Genomic DNA, 17,832 nt, shown 5'->3' on the forward strand with positions numbered 1-17,832 from the left:
TTGTGACAGTTGACAACACAAACTTGCAAAGCGTGAAAGAGCAGTGAACTTGAACCCAGTAGAAGTAATATCAATGGCGGCATCATCTCCTAATTTCCCTCCAATTCTCTCTCCTCTGCAACTCAAAACCCCTTTAAACCCTAATTCTCGTGCAATTCTCTCTCCATTCTTCAAATTCACCCCCAAATTTACGCCCACGAATTGCCGCCGCTCTTCCGTTATCGTCTCTTCTTCCGGTACAATTTTCACCCCTAAATTTCTTAATTTCCTTACTTTTTCTTGAATTGACAATTAATTATCCAATTTTAGGATTGTTAATTTGTTTTATATACTTGTAATTGATTGCTGAAGGTTCAAAGGATGCGATATCGGGTCAGGAGAAGCAAGAGCTCTTCGACCGATACGGCCTTGACCCTAATGACTTCATTTCTGAACCTGTTAAGGTATCATAAGTTCGTATTTTGTGTGCCAATTTTGCGAAACATAGTTGAATTATAGCTACGGTTACTAGTGAAATTGAGCTTACACTAACAATTTCTTTTGGTTTTACTGGGTGGGGATTGCAGAGAAGCAGGAGAAAGGAGCGCGAGCAGGGGATGGGAAAAGGAAAAGGAAAACAAGTAGTGGTGAAGGAAGAACGAAAGCCGCCTCGTACCACACATAAATTGCTGCAGGTGTGTACCTTTGCTTCATTTTCGACTGATTTTATTCTAAGAGGAGTTATATCTAGGAGGTTGTGAATTATGATGTGATTCAAATGTTCAATATGTTTTAGGGTACAGCGTGTTACTCATATTAGTTTTATGTATTGTTTATCGTTATTAGACTTATTGCCATATAATGGTTGATTAGCATTGCAAATGCAAGTGCAAAAGACATACCAAGTATATCTTAAATTGGCTCTTAGAGAAGAATTTAAGCCAGACATTTCCTTTTCTTGTAACAGATGAGTATACATTTATTTGGCTAATCAAGAACCAGCAAAGTTGTCATTTTTACAATAATTTTATGCAATATATGCTAATTGGTACTCCTTGAGTTACAAATTAGTTTTCGGTTAAATTGTTTGATAAGAAACAAATCGATGGACCAATTATAGTGAATGTTAGATTGTTAGGGTGGTGATCCTCATGGCCATTTATAGTATAGAATAATCTTTTGGAAAATAAGGCAAGCAATAGGGGACAGAGGGAGTATGATGTACGGTGGTTGGTTTTCTCTTTTTGCATCTTTTATAATCAGTTCTTTTCTGTAAACTGCTGTCACCGAGCTACTGAATTTGTAAACCAACTTTGTGAAATCAATTAGCATTTGTAGGTTGATGAATGTTCTTTGTCTGGATTGCTTGAGATTTCTTTTGTTTTCCACTAAAGGCTCCATGAATGAGTGTATTGTCTGACTAGGTGCTGGCTGGGAAAGCTAAAAGGAAGAAGCTCTTATCTCCTGTAGGCATGGATGTTCGTCCCATGATGGAGGTAGTTAAAGGTGCTGCATTTGATATATTGCAGGTATTGTTTTATAGAATTTGTTTTGTTTGTGTGCTTTATGGTTTGAGGAGATTTTGGTGCATAAACCTATACCCAAGGGCTATGAGAAAAAAGACCAAATAAAGTTATTTCGAATTTTTTATTTTGATATGTTATTATATGTGTAATATTGATGAGCTAGATGATGGATGCATTGCTTTACATTGATTTTGGTTTCCATAGGTGTTTCAGACCGAAAGGAATGAAAGTTTTCATAGTTGACCAAATAGAGTGGTGTTTTTAAAATTTAAACAGGATTGTTGCCTTGTCTGGGCTTAAGTGAAGTTTAGCCTGATTTTTGTGTTAATTTTGCATTAGTTATTCTTTATATAACTCTTGGTCCTTAATGTTGTATTATCCTTATTTTTTTATGGACAATTTTTTTTATTTGCAAAAAACATATAGGCCTCGTATTATTGTCATATTGTGTTGCTAGCGAGATGCCTGGATTTATGTTAATTGTTTATTTGTTTTCAATTACTAAATAAAAATAAATTTCAAATGTAGAACAACGGAATAAAAGTTTAGCACACACTCATTTTCTGTATTAAATTAAACATTTTGTCACAAACCACAAAAAGATTAGTCGGTGTTTAACATAAAATTGAAGACCCATTTAAATTTCAAGTCACTAATTCTTACTTCCCTCTTTCACTATTGCTCTCTTTTAAGGTTAATTATTATTAGTGATCTTACACCAACATAGAAAATTGGTTTTGTAACAAAACATTCTAAGGTCTATGCTGGTTGAATTTTGTAACAAAACATTCTAAGGTATATGCTGGTTGAATTTTTTACTGAAAATTTTCGCAAAATTTTTCTTTTCCATAATTTGTACTTTAAATCATCTCACTGTGAAAAATAAACTTTGGCTCTCTTTTTCTTGTTCACTTTCCATATGTTGAAAACTACTTGTCAATTTTCTTATACAGGTTGCTGGTGGCTGCCCTGCATCTTTAAGGCCCGGTCGCTGGTTGGACCTGTATAGTGGTACTGGTTCAGTTGGCATCGAAGCTTTGAGTCGAGGTTGTTCTGAGGTGAGTACCACTAAATAGTTGACATATTACTCCTTCCGGTCCATATTATATAGTAGGATATCCTAGCTATGTGCGTAATAATAATGGAACATCAAATGCTCCCTCTTGTAATCTTATTTTTATTGCACACCTGCTGCTATCATTTTTTTTTTCATGGGTATCATTAGTCTTGTTTTGATGTAATTAGTGTATTATCTACTTTGTCAGTTTTATTTTTTATTTTTTTTCTTTTTTCTTTTTTTTTGTGAAAGAAATTTACTTTGTCATTTACAGTAGCTGTAATGTGTTCTTAGTATTAGCTGGCTTTACATTTGCCCACTATTTGCTATTGGAAGAAGACAACTACTTTTAGTCTGTTAATGTTGAATGAGATGATGAACATATGTCAAAATCCTAAATGGCCTATATGGATCAAATCAAATAAGTTAGTTTGACCTATATTTTTCATTTGGCTTAGGAAAATTTCAATTTTGCTACTCACTGTGTGTTTTGTGAAAATGACTAGAACAACAACATTGTAATTTGTATACACAAAATTGCTATTTGCTAATTCTGTGGAGTTCTGTATGTATTAGCCTGAAATATCTAGACTTCGTGTTGCCATTGCTCAGGTGCATTTTATTGAGATGGATCCATGGGTGGTTTCAAATGTTCTGCAGCCAAATTTACAATGGACAGGGTTTCTTGATTTATCAGTTATACATACTGTCACTGTTGAAAATTTCTTGGAACGAGCCCAGCAGTTTGTAGGTGTGTACTGTTATGACATTCTTTTTTTTTTTTTTTTTTTTGTTTTGTTTTTTTTTTTTTTTTTTTTTTTTTGCTTTCAGTTTAATAGGTGCATGAATCAGTTATTACTGATGTTTTATAACTGAATTTCCTTCTGCTACTTGTGTCATGAGATGACCCATTTGAATTTTGTCTCAAATTTTTACCATTTATTAGAATAAGCTTTTGGACTGTATGTTTCCCTTCAGTATATGCTATTTTGGTAGGTAATATATTTATTAGAGTTAGCATATTGATGGTTTGACTAGTCAATTTCCTGATTTTTAGTTTCTTGAAAGAATGTATCGAAACTGATAACTTCCGAAATGTTGTATCCATTAGCTTTCAAATTACTTGATTGATTCTGAGTGATGTTGACCTCCCAGCTCATTAGTGCATCATTTATCATACTCAGCAACATGAAGTTTTAGGGTTAGACAGTCAAATTCAGCCTTTATTTTTTATCCGTTGAAAATATTGTCCATGAAGATCTCTCATAAACATTAGCGCAGTACTAACATGCCCATCTTAACCTAGAATGTTTCGGTTACAGGTTGGTGAGCTGGGTTAAAGTTGCTTTTATCTTTGGTGTTGTAAATTTTGAAAAGGGAAAAATTAGTTAAAATTTCATTAAACGAGTTTGTAAATTTTGATCTACTTATATTTGGGTTTTCTAGGTTTGGTCAATTACAGGTTACAGGTACGATTTTGTGTTAAGACCCCTTATTTTCTGGCCAGTATATGGGTTGAATCAAATTTTGCTTGGTGCCTTGGTCTAATTATAAATGATAAGATGTTATGAATCTTTCACTTTTAAATTGTCTCAATTCTTAAACTCGTACTTTTTTGCAGGCAGTGAAACGACATTTGACTACATTAGTGTAACACCTCCATATATGAAAGTGGATTATGGAATACTTATGAACCAATTATCAGATTCCCCCTTGGTTGGAGAAGACACGTTTATTGTAAGCTTTGTTTTTTTTTTCCTTTTTTTTCTTTTATTAATCCCTCCGTTTCTTTATAGATTTCAATGCAGATAGCATACAGTACTTTCTTGAAACACACACACACACACACACACACACACACACACACACAGTTTATCTTGATATTGGTGGTTCTTTGCTGCTTGTTCTTGTTTGAAAAATTGCTTGCCTCAGGTGGTTGAATATCCTTTGGGAACAGACATGCTGGATTCTTGCGGATGCCTTGTGAAGGTTTGTTACATTATGTCTCTAGATGAACTCTTTCGGGTTGGGATATTATTGGTAAAATATAGATAAAGACGTTTTTTGACGTCAAGGATTTTTTTACCTACAAATTACTGATGTGAAAACTCTTGGACATTATTATGCATCCAAATAGCTTTAAGATATTGGGATCGCATTTGATTTTCTGTTCACTATCTTATTGTGCTAAACTCTTACCTTGGTTGTATTATTATACTGCAGATAGCTGATCGTCGCTTTGGTAGAACACATTTGGCAATTTATGGGCCAAAGTGGGCAATGAAGAAGAAGAAGGGCTAATTGCCTATCTGGGCACTGTAAAGGAATGAGTTCAATTAAAAATTGAGAGTGCCTACAGGCTGCAGGACCGTGCCAACCAAATGTGTTTTGTGAAATGTGCATTGACTGATTTTGTATACAACGGGCTGAAATCTACTGCTGAAGTTGAGAAAAGCTGACATATCAAAACCATTGTCACGGTGTGTTATATACACAAGTCTATGTTTTGTCATTTGTTATCTAATGACAATTCATAATAGAAATACTTTGACCTAGGCTAAGCATCTATTGCAGGTCCAATAAAACTTGAGTGGAGCTTTCCAATCTCTGTTCACTTTGTAGTTAAGGCAGCAGCTATCTTGGAAAGTTTATCTAAGTGTAAGGGTTTAAACCTTCTTATTACTTCATGATCTTTGTTGTTTCCTCCTTTCCTTTCTTTTATTTATTTTACTTTTTTTTTTTTTGAGGGGGGAAAGAGGTGGGGGAAGGTTGTTGCTATAAAAGATCTGTAGTTGAGTTGGATAATATTGTACTTTTTCTTCTGAAATGAATTATTATGGATCCAATTTCCTTAACCCATCTTTGCCAAATTCATGGAACGAGAACAAGTACACTAATATTTTTTATGTCACTGTGTGAGCCTTGAGCAGGCTGTGTAGGACTTAAACCAGATTTAACTTTCACGAGACTTAAACGTGTGCTAAAATAGAATTATTGACTTTATTCAAGAAGCCGTGACTTGTTACTTTTAATTGCTCCCATTAAAGTTTTCTATATTTATTTATCCACAAAGCTGGATTGTGCTAATGTATGTTTTTGCTTCTAATTCTGCTGATATGGAATATTTAAGGCTCAAACATCAGGAGAAACAACTTAGGTAATTGGGAATTGATGTGTATAGTAACTGGTTAGCCCTTTTTGAAAGACTCTTTCAAAAGAAAAAAAAAAACAAAAAAACAAACAAACAAAAAACAAAAAACAAAAAACAAAAAACAAAAAACAAAACAAAAAATTAAAAGCTGGCAGTTGGTTGATTAGTTGTTCTTGAGTGAAGGGTTTCTGTAGATCCTCAGTAATCTGAGTTATAAGGCAGAGCATTCAATTTGCTCAAGATTTGATTTCAATACAACTTGTCTTCCTCTCTCTCCCAAACTCTCTTTCCTATCTTTCTTGTTCCATGCTCTTGCTTTGGTGCGGATGAAAAATAGATTTTTGTCTGTCCTTTGAGATGTTTATAAATGAGGATTTTGTTAGTGTTCTGGAAATGAGGCGGTAAAAGTTTTGTGGATGCTTTGTTTCCTTTGAGCCTGGGATGGGAATGGAGGCCTTGTTTTGGTGTGGATAGAAGGCGAAATCTTCTTTCTGACCTTTGAGATGTTCAGAATGAGGGTGTTATTAGAGTTCAGGGAAAGGGGTGTTGAAAAGTTCTGTGGATGCTTATGTTGGAGGGTGTGTCTTGTTGGGTGCTTGAAACTTATCTCCTTCAGCGCTGTTTCCATCTGTTGAGAGGATAAGGTTTGGGGGATTTTGGGTAAGATCAAGACCAATCAAATTCTAATGGGAGTTTTTATTTAGATTGGGAATTGAAGAAAGGGTAAAAAGAGCCATTTTTTCCAGGGAGATGGACTTGGATCCTTGGGTGGATTTCTGGGTAGTGCTTTCGTAAGGTGGTTGATGAGGTGGCAACATACGGTGGTGAGGATTTTCGCGATGGATCTTACCGGGGGGCGGGGGAATGTTACTGTGTTGGGTCATCAGATCATTGAGGTGAGCATAGCTGACTGGCTAGCTCATTAAAAACACAGGGTTTCTGTAATGAATCTGCATGCCCAGCCCAGCCACCTATCCGAGACTACACCCAAAGGCACAAGCACGGAAAACGAGAGGGGGACAAGCAACATCAGCAGCAGGGAGCAAGGGAAGAAGAAGAAAAAGGGAATTAATGAAGCACTAAGGAATGTGGCAAACCAAAAGAGCCTGACTTGATACTCTAAAGTAGTAGAAGGCAAATATCATTAATGTTAGGTTTTGCTTTATGTAATGAAGCTTGCATATAAAATAGGAAGTAGCACACTTAAAATGTATATCTGATTTTGTGAGTTAAATTTTAGGAGATCAGTGAACTCAAGTTACTTAGTGAGTAGTAGCCTAAATCTACTCTTTTGTGTGAACTGGTTTTACCATTGATCAAGTTTCAAAACTTTGCCTCTAAAATGCCCTAATCATAATTACAGTTTCAAAGGTACTAGAAAATTTTCTATGTAAAGATGTGGGGGATCTCGCACTTGTGGTAGCAAGGGTATACACACATGATTTATGGAGTCAAGTGGTGTGTGAGGAGTTTTGTTTGGTGTTTGAGGTAGCTCATCTGGTAGTGCTACAGTATGTAGTAAGCATGTAAAGGCCATATTTTGAACATTTGGTCGTTTTACATGGTGCAAGACAGCAAGAGGTGGAAAATTATGTTCTCAAAGAAGTGTAGAATATGATTTGAGGGCTATTTAAAGGTTTGCCCACTTTCTCTGTGTCTTTGACCTGTGTGCAAAACTCTGGGATTAGACTTGAAAAATCTGTAAATTTTTAAGAGAGAGGGGGGTGTGGGGGGTGGGGGTGTTAAACTAGGAATTAACGTTTGCAACTATGCACATCTAATAAGGATAATAAGGTAGATGGGGCTGATAAGTCACAATGTTAATCCTCAAGTTCAGGAATCTCTTGTTGATGATCTCGACACGCTATTATTGGCGAATCTGGTGGAAAGATTAGGTGGCACAGATTTAATTCAACCAAGTGATTCATGCTAACTTCAAATAATTTAGATGTATGGAAGGATGGTGGCTGCTGCAGGAAAAATTAAGACAATCTCATGTCTCTGTTGCACAATTGTGGACGATTGTTTGGAAATTCAATGAGGTTGAGGATACTCTTTGGGTGCCAGCCTTGGAGATCGCTCGGTAGGGTAAATTGTACACTATAGCTCCTGAAGATTTTGTAGCTATCAAGGTTTTACCATAGTTTCTACAGGGTGTGTGTAGGACAATGATAATCAAGTTAACTGGCTTGGCAGTTTAATATTTGATAACAAGATGTTAGATGGTTGGTAAAATTGAGTAACAAATCTTCTTTAGAAATTGGATTTGCACAATGTAACCAACAGGTGCTAAATATAGTGATTAAAAAATTTATATATTGGGTATTAATCATGAGGGTGAGGTCTTGAGATAGACTTTTCTTAAATAGGTCATGACATTGTGATTCTTATTATCTAAGCTTTGATAGCTAACTTGCTCTTCACTTGTACTTCTTATTTCACTTTTCTAATTTAAAACTATTGCTTATCTAAAACCAGAAAGAGAGACATGCTCTAGATCTAATTATTTAATATCTGAGAATATTGTCCTGTTGTAAAATTACTTGTAATGATGGTTGTGATCCCCTGTTCTTTGATGTTTAAATCTAAACTAAGGGACTGATGCATTTCAAGGCCCTTATGCAAGACTCTTTGAGTAAATTTGAGCTTGTAGATTTTTGATAAAATACATACATGACAGTTATGTATTAATAATATTTGCTGTTATTACTTCTGCGTGTAGCGAAAGTAAGATTAATTTAATAGAATCTTTTTTTTTTTTTTTTTTTTTTTTTTGAGAAATGTGCTCTTTTACTGCACAAACTGATTAAAGTTTTAAGATTATGCATACCCAATCTTGTCTAGATTCAGCTGAAGAATAGTTTTGAGTACCAAAAGAAATAAAAATATAAATAAAGAGGGCTCTGTTTGTTATGCCTTGCTCATGTCATATTGACATATTGTTGGAGTATTTTAAAATGAAAGATTTTTATAGAGTAAAGCGAGAAAATCTCTTAAAGCGTATTGATTTAAGCAAATAGGGAAAGTTAATTCACTTTGGATTATTCTTTATGAATATTACGAGGGGATGTGACTTCCTCTGGCTTTGCTTTGGAAAACAAGTTCTCCTGTTGAAGGATCCTTGTAGCCAATCAGTAAGATTTTTTGTGCACACATTAAATCACTGGTAAAACTAAAGTTTGATGTTGCCTTTTATTTTGATCTTTTACTGGTAATTTATGTGGACTCTTCACTCTTCAATGTCACTTTTTTTTTTCAGATTATAGTTTACTAATGTGTGAAAGGAATCAAATTATATCTGTAACTGGGAAGTGAAATAAGCATGTATCTTATTTGTTATGGAGGTTCAACGAGGTTACAATCAGGCTTAAAAAATTCCGAGAATCATAGCTTACTCAATCTACGTTTTTTATTTTTACTGTTTGAACTTTGAAAGAAATTTTTTGAAGCGAATAATCCCCATCCTTGACTCCCTTCTATTCTTATGTATAGTAGATAATACATTATTCTGTGGTTTCTTTAGTAAATGTTGTACTTTCCGTCATGTTAATAGTTTTATTTGCCCGCTTTGGAAATTTTTAACTTTGTGGATGAAATATGCTTCACATTACTACTGTTTGGAGCACTAAAGTTATGTTTAATGGAGATCTCTTTAGGTGGTCTCCACTGATTGAAGGCTCCATTCTCTACATACTGCTATGTACTGGTAAAGTAAAGAAACTTGTTAGTACTGAAGGTGGTAACTTTTGGTGGACCACCAACCACACATTGAGCACCTAATCAGAATTCTAGATTTCTATCATTAATTCATTATATTAATGCAGAGTCGCCGATACTTTTGGTAAACATGTTGAGTAAATTAGCTGTTCATATACCTGTTTCTGGTCTGTAAACTTCGGTATCTGATATTGAACCTCGCTCTGTGATTTTGGGCAGTTAAACCCTGGGAAGCACTGGGCACTTTCTAAATCCTTTCTACCTTGTAATTGAGGTGGCTGAGGGAAAGACTGCCTCCTTCACTTAGTTTTCCTTTTCATGTCTGGATTAGTATGCCATATATTACAATAACGATGAATTTTGGCTTCAGTGTGCTATTTGACTTGAGAATCCCAGATATGCACACTAAACTTATGAGGATCTATTGTGGACGGGTACTTTGGTTTGTTAGGTTGGTTAATCTCAGGTGTGGTCGTAATGGCGATATGGATGGTTGTGACTGTCATTACCTAATATAGTGGTCACAGTGCAGTGATGCAGTTGAGAATAAATTCCCCGGTTTATACTTTATTCCTGATAAGCTGAGAGTTATCAATATACAGCAACATTTCAAGTCTTGCAACATATACAGTAGGTAATTGTTATCGAAATTATACCTCTGGAAAATGTGCTGACTGATGGTGCTTCTCAGTTCTCTATCTATTAAATATGTTTAGTAGTTTTTGTCTCAAGTACTTTAAATAACTTGATGTTGATATGAAACATGTGAAATTATTCATTTAATTTGATGTAGAAATTGTGAGATTAAAGTTTTGTTTTTTCGAGGTGGGTTCATAATCCTATGTGTTGTAGAGCCCTAATGGATTCATTAAACCATTAGGGAAGGATTATGGTCCCATTTTATTGGCTTCATGAAAATACGCACACCAAAACAGAGGAACTACACTGGCATGGGCCCATACTATCTTTGAGATCACTAACTTTTCTCTTTTTGTCATGCTTCTCCCTCATTCTGTCCTGCCCCTGCTTTGACGTAGTTTTGAATCAGTTGCCCTCTATTTAAAGCTTGCATATTACTTCTTATTCTTTCCAGTCTCGTTCCGCCTTCCTTCTTTGACGTAGGAAGTTCCAATCGGTGGCAATATCGCCTTCTTTAATGCTATTTTTATCGACAATTCTTTAATAACATTTGTCTTCTTGGTTCTGAAATGATCATCCTTTCCGCCTTCTTTTCCTGTTTTCGTAAGAGCAACTTATCCTTCTTAGGAAGGGAAATCTAGTTGGGTGAAGTGGTATGGCTGGTTATTGTGATGGGGGAGGTGTTATGCGGGTTTTGAAGGCTATATGTGTAGCTTTTATGTTGGTTATTTCTGTATGGTTTTTGTCCATGGGGATCCTAGCAAGTGCAGAGATAGAAGGGCGTACAGCAGCAGCAACGAGTACATCAACTGGTAATTACGCAGCAACGAGTACATCATCTGGGAATCATGCAGCAACGAGTACATCACCTGGGAATCACAAGCATACGACGCTGCTGGGGAGGAAGAAACATTCTGTTCCTGTGAAGCTAAACCCGACTTATTCTAGTAAAAGAAGAGTCCCCAGTGGTCCTGATCCTATTCACAACAGGTATTGCTTCCTACTCGAACAGATATTACGTGTTTTCGTTCATTTAACTACCATCTCCTCTGGTCTGCTGTTAGTTGAAAGAGTATGCCAGTTCTATATTGTTATGCCAATGTACATAAAATTTTACTAGCCTTCCTATTATAGGCATGACTTTCTTTTCTTATTTTATCATATACGAAGTAGAATCATCCAATTGCACCCTCGTCCTAGTAACCCTAAGGTTTGAAGACCCTTTTTTGGGTTGGATTTGGAAGCTCTCTAGAGATAAAGAAAAATGTTAATGAATAATACTAGTGAAATTTTAGTAATTATTGCAATTTTATACTTCATCTGTTCTTTTCAAATTGCAACATTGGGGTTTTCACTTGCAACTTTGCAAGTGAAAATATTATGGCATTACTATATTATACTTTAATTATAATTGTAGAAGGTTAATATTTTAAAAGTACAAATCGATATAAATCTAACAAACCAAGAGCAACAAGGATTTGAGCATGCACATAACCCTTTTCCGCTCATTTTGGAATGGCAATAAAAACATAACAAATTAAAGTTGTATTTGGGACCACATACAACAATTGTATGTGTACCCTTTACCATTTTGGTATAGTAATGTTTTAACTTCTTAATTTCTGTGTTAGACGGCAAGACACAAATGTCAAGGTAAAAAAATGAATTCTATTTTACAAAATGATTTTAAACTCCTTGTTAGTGGTGCTTTGAAAAATGTGCATTCATAAAAATGCCAAATAAATTTAAATAATTTGGTTAATCTAAGGCCCGGTTCACTTCACCTTATTTTTGTTGAATTGAAATTATTTTTACTGAATTGAAATTATTTTTGTTGAACTTAAATTATTTTTACTGAAGTGAAATTATTTTTGCTGAATTGAAATTATTTTTACTGATTTTCTATTATATTTCTTCTTTGAGTTTACTGATTTATACTGAACTGAAATTATTTTTACTTATTGAAATTATTTTTGCTGAACTAAACTTATTTTTACTGAATATTATTTTTTTAAGGTGAAGTGAACAGGCCCTAATACTTTAAAGCTAACCAATAACAAACTTTAATACTCAAATCTACTAGTAGTCTAGTAGAAATATGTATGGTTTTTATTTCAAAGCCTTAGTAAACATGCTCTTAAGTTTTCTTTAATTCTTTTTTCTGTTTTTGATTTATTTCTTTTTGAACATTAAATAAGTAAACAAATTCAGAATAGTATTGTTGTTGTTGGCATGTAATAAAATATTGGGACAATTCTTGCAATTCGTGGAGGGTGATGGTAGTTTAGGCCTTTAACAAAAGCTTCTTTAAATATGAATCTTTCTCTTATTTTGATAATGAATAAATAAAGTCGTTGAACACCTTTGTTGGAGGGGCAGGAACATAAATTGCGAGCTCTTTTTCTTCCTTCTTTGTGTTCAGCTCTAGAGGGCCCTCACCTTCAAACAACACCATTAAGGATATCTTAATTATGTGCGTTTGTCTTTTAATATTATACGCTTGTAGGCTCTTAGCTATTGCATTGTTTTTTAAAATTGATAATCCCTCGTCTTAATTTATTTGCCATACGGAGTACTTTATTATTGGATTACTTGAGTTATTATTGGATTACTTGAGTTATTTATTATATCGTGAAAGCTTTTTAGCTTGTTAAAATTTGGATCTCACACTCATCAATCACCTTTCTGAAACTTGTGTCATAAACAAATTCTAATCTAACTTGTACATTTGCCCTCCTTTCAACAGGCATGTCGGAGAAACTAGAAGACCACCTGGCCGTACTTAGCACCGCCTCGGAATTGAACTGAGATGGTGGCTTAGTCAGTGAGCTTCAAGACAAGTATTGGAAAATCTATCTGTTATTGCAAAAGATTATATGATGGGTGGAATTTTCATTGTTTTTGTTCGTTATTATTTATAAATATATAGGAAGTTGTCTTTTTAAGTATGATTTATTTCCCATTTAGAGATTAAAATGTGATAAGAAGTGATTCCTTTGTTGTAAAGATTTGGTTTTTCTTTCAAATTATGAGATTTTTACGTGTAAATTTAACTCAAGTTATTTATGGTGCGATGATCAATAGATTTTGCATGCATCGTATGTTTAATTATACGAAGTCTTTTTATTTACAGCTGGTCTCTGGTATGGCTGGCCACACCATGTGGCCAGCTGCCATATCAAAAATAACGGGATTCAGTTCCCAAAAATAACAGAATCCAGTTGCCAAAATTAAGACTAATGCTGACATAATAAAAAGCCCACATTTACACAAATCCCTAAACAAAAGCCGCCATTTACATCTAAAAATTTACAGATCTTTACAAAAATTTACACAAATTTTAACATTTTCTTCCAGACCTGCAAACTTGAAGCTTCCATCATTTTCTTCCAGACCTTCAAATTTGAAGCTTCCATGGCAGAATCATCAAAAAAAATTCAACCTCAAGAATCAGAAAATTTTCAACCTATATTAGAAATTTTTCCAGATTCACAAGAAAGTATGGAGATCGAAGAAATAGGTGATTCATTAATGAGCCTGGGTATAGATAACAGAAACAACAATGAATTACCAGGTAACAATCATCTAATTTAACAAGTAATCATCTATTTCATACAAGTAACCCTTATTAAGTATAAAAGTAACCCCTATTTTTCTGTTAAATTAACCACTAGAAAATCAGGTACAACAGAAAAACAGCTATCACACAGCATAATATTTAAGTAACCCCTATTACACATGCAGGTAACCTCTCTTACGTATAAAAGTAACACATGTAACCCCTATTGTCAAAACAAGTACCCACATAAAAAGTACCCCCTATTGCAGTTTAAAACAAGTAACACCCAATATTCTATTCAAGTAACACCCAGTATTCTTTTCAAGTAACACCCAGTAACCACTACTATGCTATGCAAGTAACTCCAATTTAAAACAAGTAACACAGTACATTTTTAAGTAACACCCAATATACTATTCAAGTAATACAGGTAACCCTTACAATACTATGTAAGTAACCCCAATTTAAAAAAAGTAATACCTAGTATTCTATTCAAGTAACACTTAGTATACTATTTAAGTAATATTGTTAACCCCTACAATACTATGCAAGTATCCCCAATTTAAAACAAGTAACCCCAGTTTTCTATTCAAGTAACACCCAGTATACTATTGAAGTAACACCCAGTAACCCCTACTATACTATGCAAGTAACTCCAATATAAAAACAAGTAACACAGTATATTTTTCAAGTAACACCCAGTATACTATTCAAGTAATACAAGTAACCCCTACTATACTATGTAAGTAATTAACCCCATTTTAAACAAGTAATACCCACTATTCTATCCAAGTAACACACAGTAACCCCTACTATGCTGATGCAAGTAACTTCTACTATACACACAGTAATTTATTAAGTAACACCTACAATATAAAACAAGTAACTCCTACAATATAAAGCAAGTAACAACTAGAATATACAGCAAGTAACCCCTATAGCACTAAACAGGTAACCCATCCTATGAAAATTCAGTAACCAAACATATAATCAAACAGCTACATTATAAACAAGTAACTCAAATAAACAACAAGAAGTAACCCTACATTATAACAACAAGTAACTCAAATAAACAACAAGAAATAACCCTCACTCATTTGATTGTTTTTTCTTACAGAATCAAGTAAAAGCACTCTCACAGAAGAAAGTAAACATGATGACCAGCATGAATTGGACTACACTGGTTGCCTTGTTGGCTTTACTGCAAAAACTTTGAATGAAATATATGAAGTATATCAAAAACATGCTTTTGCTATTGGATTTGGGGTAAGACAATCAACAACCAGATACACACAAGGAGAACCCAAAACCATCAAAGGGAAAGACTTTGTTTGTTCAAAGGAAGGATTCAGAGTTAAACCAAAAGTGAGAAAAACTCCACCTCCACCAGACCAAAAACAGAAGAGAGTGAAGCAAGTGCCTATTACTAGAACTGGCTGCAAAGCATTCATTAGAGCCAAAAAAAATAGTGATGGTATGTTTGAAGTTGAAGAGCATATGATGAAACACAACCATGAACTAACAAGACCAGAATGGCAGCATTTACATAGATCAGAAAGAAAAATAACAAAAGAAAAAGCACAAGTTATAGACATGATGGCAGAAAGTGGATTAAAGCCAGCAGAATCTTATCGTCTAATGTCTCATGAAGCTGGTGGTGACAACGTGTTAGCACACACAATGAAAGATCACTTCAACTATATAACAAGAAAGAAAATGAAAGAAATTGAAGGAGGTGATGCACAGACAGTAATAGACAGGCTATACCAAAGACAAGAAAATGAACCTGGTTTCTTTTACAGATTCAAAGTAGGCGGTGGAGATAATTCAAGCAAACTTACAGCAATTTTTTGGAGGGACTCACAAATGAGAGAAGACTATAGCATCTATGGAGATGTAATTGTTTTTGATACCACTTATAGAACGAACAAATATAACTTGATTTGTGCTCCAATAGTTGGTATCAACAATCATTGGTTGAATGTAATGTTCGGATGTGCATTTATTGCTGATGAAACAGCTGATACATTTGAGTGGTTGTTGCAAACTTTTAAGAAATCTATGGGTGGAACACAGCCTATTTCTATATTTACAGACCAAGACCTGGCAATGTCAATAGCAATTCATAAGGTAAATGCTAATGTTTCTATTATATCACTGTAAAATACCTATGTCTATATTAAATGACAAAACCTAACAAGTTAATGTATGCAGGTATTCCCTGAATCAAGACACAGGCTTTGCATTTGGCACTTGATTAAGAATGCAGTGTCAAGGTTTGGAGCCCTAAAAAGAGACACAACTTTCAAGGATGCATTCAACAAGTGTTTATCTGGTTGTGTAACAATAGAAGAGTTTGAAACTTGCTGGGAAAATATGATTAAAACATACAAGCTTGAGAAAAATAGTTGGTTCAAAAGACTCTACAACCTAAGGGAGAAATGGTGCACAGCTCTAAGCAAAGACTTCTTTTCAGCTGGTATACTCTCTTCTCAAAGAAGTGAGAGTACCAATAATGCTGTAGGTTTTAAAGCCACAAAAAACACAAGCTTGACAGATTTTTTCAAGATATTCAACCAGACAATAAAAAGATGGAGGCAAAATGAATCTGATGCAGATTTCAAATGCTCAAACTCTCACCCTTATTCACATTTACCATTCTATGGAATGCTAAAACATGCAGCAGAAGTTTATACACAAACAATTTTCAGAGATTTTGAAACAGAATTTGCATACTCAATTGGGTGCATAACACTTCTTCATTTGGAAGCTCAAGGTTACTTCTTTTATGAAGTGCAGATAGAGAATGATGAAGCATCAAAACAGAAAGTTACATACAACTCAGCAGACAATAGTGTAGCATGTTCTTGCAAAAATTTTGAGGAAGTGGGGTGGTTATGTTATCATGCTATACGTGTGCTACAGCAACATTCTGTAACCAGAATACCAGAACAGTATATCTCAACAAGGTGGACAAAGTTTGCAAAAACACATTTATGGAAACAAAGAGATGAAACAGCAGAAGCAAATGAAAGAGTACCAGTAAAATACATTCCTTGGAGACAAATTATGGCAAGAAAAGGATACAATTTGATATTAACATGTCAGGAACACTCAGAGACAAGGAAGTTGGTAGAGGAAGAGTTTAAAAAAATTGAAACACAAGCTGTTGAAATAAAAAGAAAATTGGAAAGGGTAACAATATGTTTCTCCCCTAACTATACATGTCAGGGACAATTAGAGACAAATTTATAATTTTTTTTTTGGCAGGAACAAGAAGGCACAGAAGGAGAAGTACAGCAACAAAACAAAAATTCATCAACAGGAGAAAAAAGAAAGGAAACAGAAAATCAAATTCCTACATTAATGGATCCAGACAGAGCAAACACAAAGGGAAGAAGCAAGAGAATAAAGGGGCATTTCGAGAAAGGAAAGAACACAAAAAAAACAAAAGCAATGCAAGCTAAAGGAGACAGCAGAGAATTTGGAACAACCACACCGATTCAAAATCCAAAATTGTTTTAATAAAACACATGTAGTTTTACTTTAATATATAACTATGTAATGACATTTTTGCTTTCAGTAACCTTATTATGCTAAGTAATTAAACTCTAATATTATGCTAAGATCTCTTTTATGATATTTATTGTATACAAGTAACTTCTATTATACAAACTAGTAACACTAATTAATACAGACAGGTAACCCTTATTATCCTATAACAATAACCCCTCATATACGTAGCCCCTATAATTCTATACAAGTAACACCTATATATACCATCAAGTAACCCAATAAATAAAATGAAGTAACCCCTATAATTCTATACAAGTAACACCTATATATACCATCAAGTTACCCAATAAATAAAATGAAGTAACCCTTATTATCCTATGCAAGTAACACCTGTATATATACAATCAATTAACCAAATAAATAAAAAGAAGTAACCCCTTTATACTATACAAGTAACACCTATTATACTATACAAGTAATTACTCTAACAATAAATAGGTAACCCTTATTACTAATCCAAAAAACCCCTAAAATACTACAGAATTAACCACTTCTATATTATTATGTCATCAAAAAAGTAACCACTTTTAATAAAAAAAAAAAAGCAATAAAGCAAAGTACACTAACAAATATTCACATATATCAAAACACAATTTGAACAAAATAAAGAAACATTATATATTTAGTT

General features: G+C 34.1%; 2 protein-coding genes and 1 pseudogene across 3 annotated transcripts; all 3 read left to right on the forward strand.

The window, feature by feature from the left end:
- Nucleotides 1-16: 16 nt before the first annotated feature.
- On the forward strand, nucleotides 17-5,417 carry LOC145595458 (uncharacterized). 2 transcript variants are annotated; one of them, XR_014102955.1, is made up of 10 exons: nucleotides 17-236; nucleotides 352-443; nucleotides 567-674; nucleotides 1,404-1,508; nucleotides 2,459-2,563; nucleotides 3,175-3,313; nucleotides 4,184-4,299; nucleotides 4,495-4,551; nucleotides 4,786-5,042; nucleotides 5,137-5,417. XR_014102955.1 is itself a non-coding variant. In XM_081651871.1 (9 exons), the coding sequence occupies exons 1-9, from the start codon at nucleotides 74-76 to the stop codon at nucleotides 4,861-4,863; spliced, it is 963 nt and encodes a 320-aa protein (XP_081507997.1). In that variant the 5' UTR covers nucleotides 17-73; the 3' UTR covers nucleotides 4,864-5,417. The 2 variants fall into 2 exon arrangements, 1 of the variants encoding a protein (XP_081507997.1); XM_081651871.1 differs by having other exon boundaries at nucleotides 4,786-5,417.
- A 4,895-nt stretch (nucleotides 5,418-10,312) lies between these two features.
- On the forward strand, nucleotides 10,313-13,127 carry LOC145595977 (uncharacterized). The gene is made up of 2 exons (XM_081652405.1): nucleotides 10,313-11,059; nucleotides 12,816-13,127. Exons 1-2 carry the CDS (start codon nucleotides 10,725-10,727, stop codon nucleotides 12,853-12,855), a joined length of 375 nt encoding a protein of 124 aa, XP_081508531.1. The 5' UTR covers nucleotides 10,313-10,724; the 3' UTR covers nucleotides 12,856-13,127.
- Nucleotides 13,128-15,224: 2,097 nt separating this feature from the next.
- Nucleotides 15,225-17,153, forward strand: LOC145593810 (protein FAR1-RELATED SEQUENCE 5-like; annotated as a pseudogene).
- Nucleotides 17,154-17,832: the final 679 nt, after the last annotated feature.

The sequence above is a fragment of the Chenopodium album genome, chromosome 19, assembly GCF_948465745.1.
Source record: "Chenopodium album chromosome 19, dcCheAlbu1.1, whole genome shotgun sequence".
Taxonomy (NCBI): Eukaryota; Viridiplantae; Streptophyta; class Magnoliopsida; order Caryophyllales; family Amaranthaceae; genus Chenopodium; species Chenopodium album.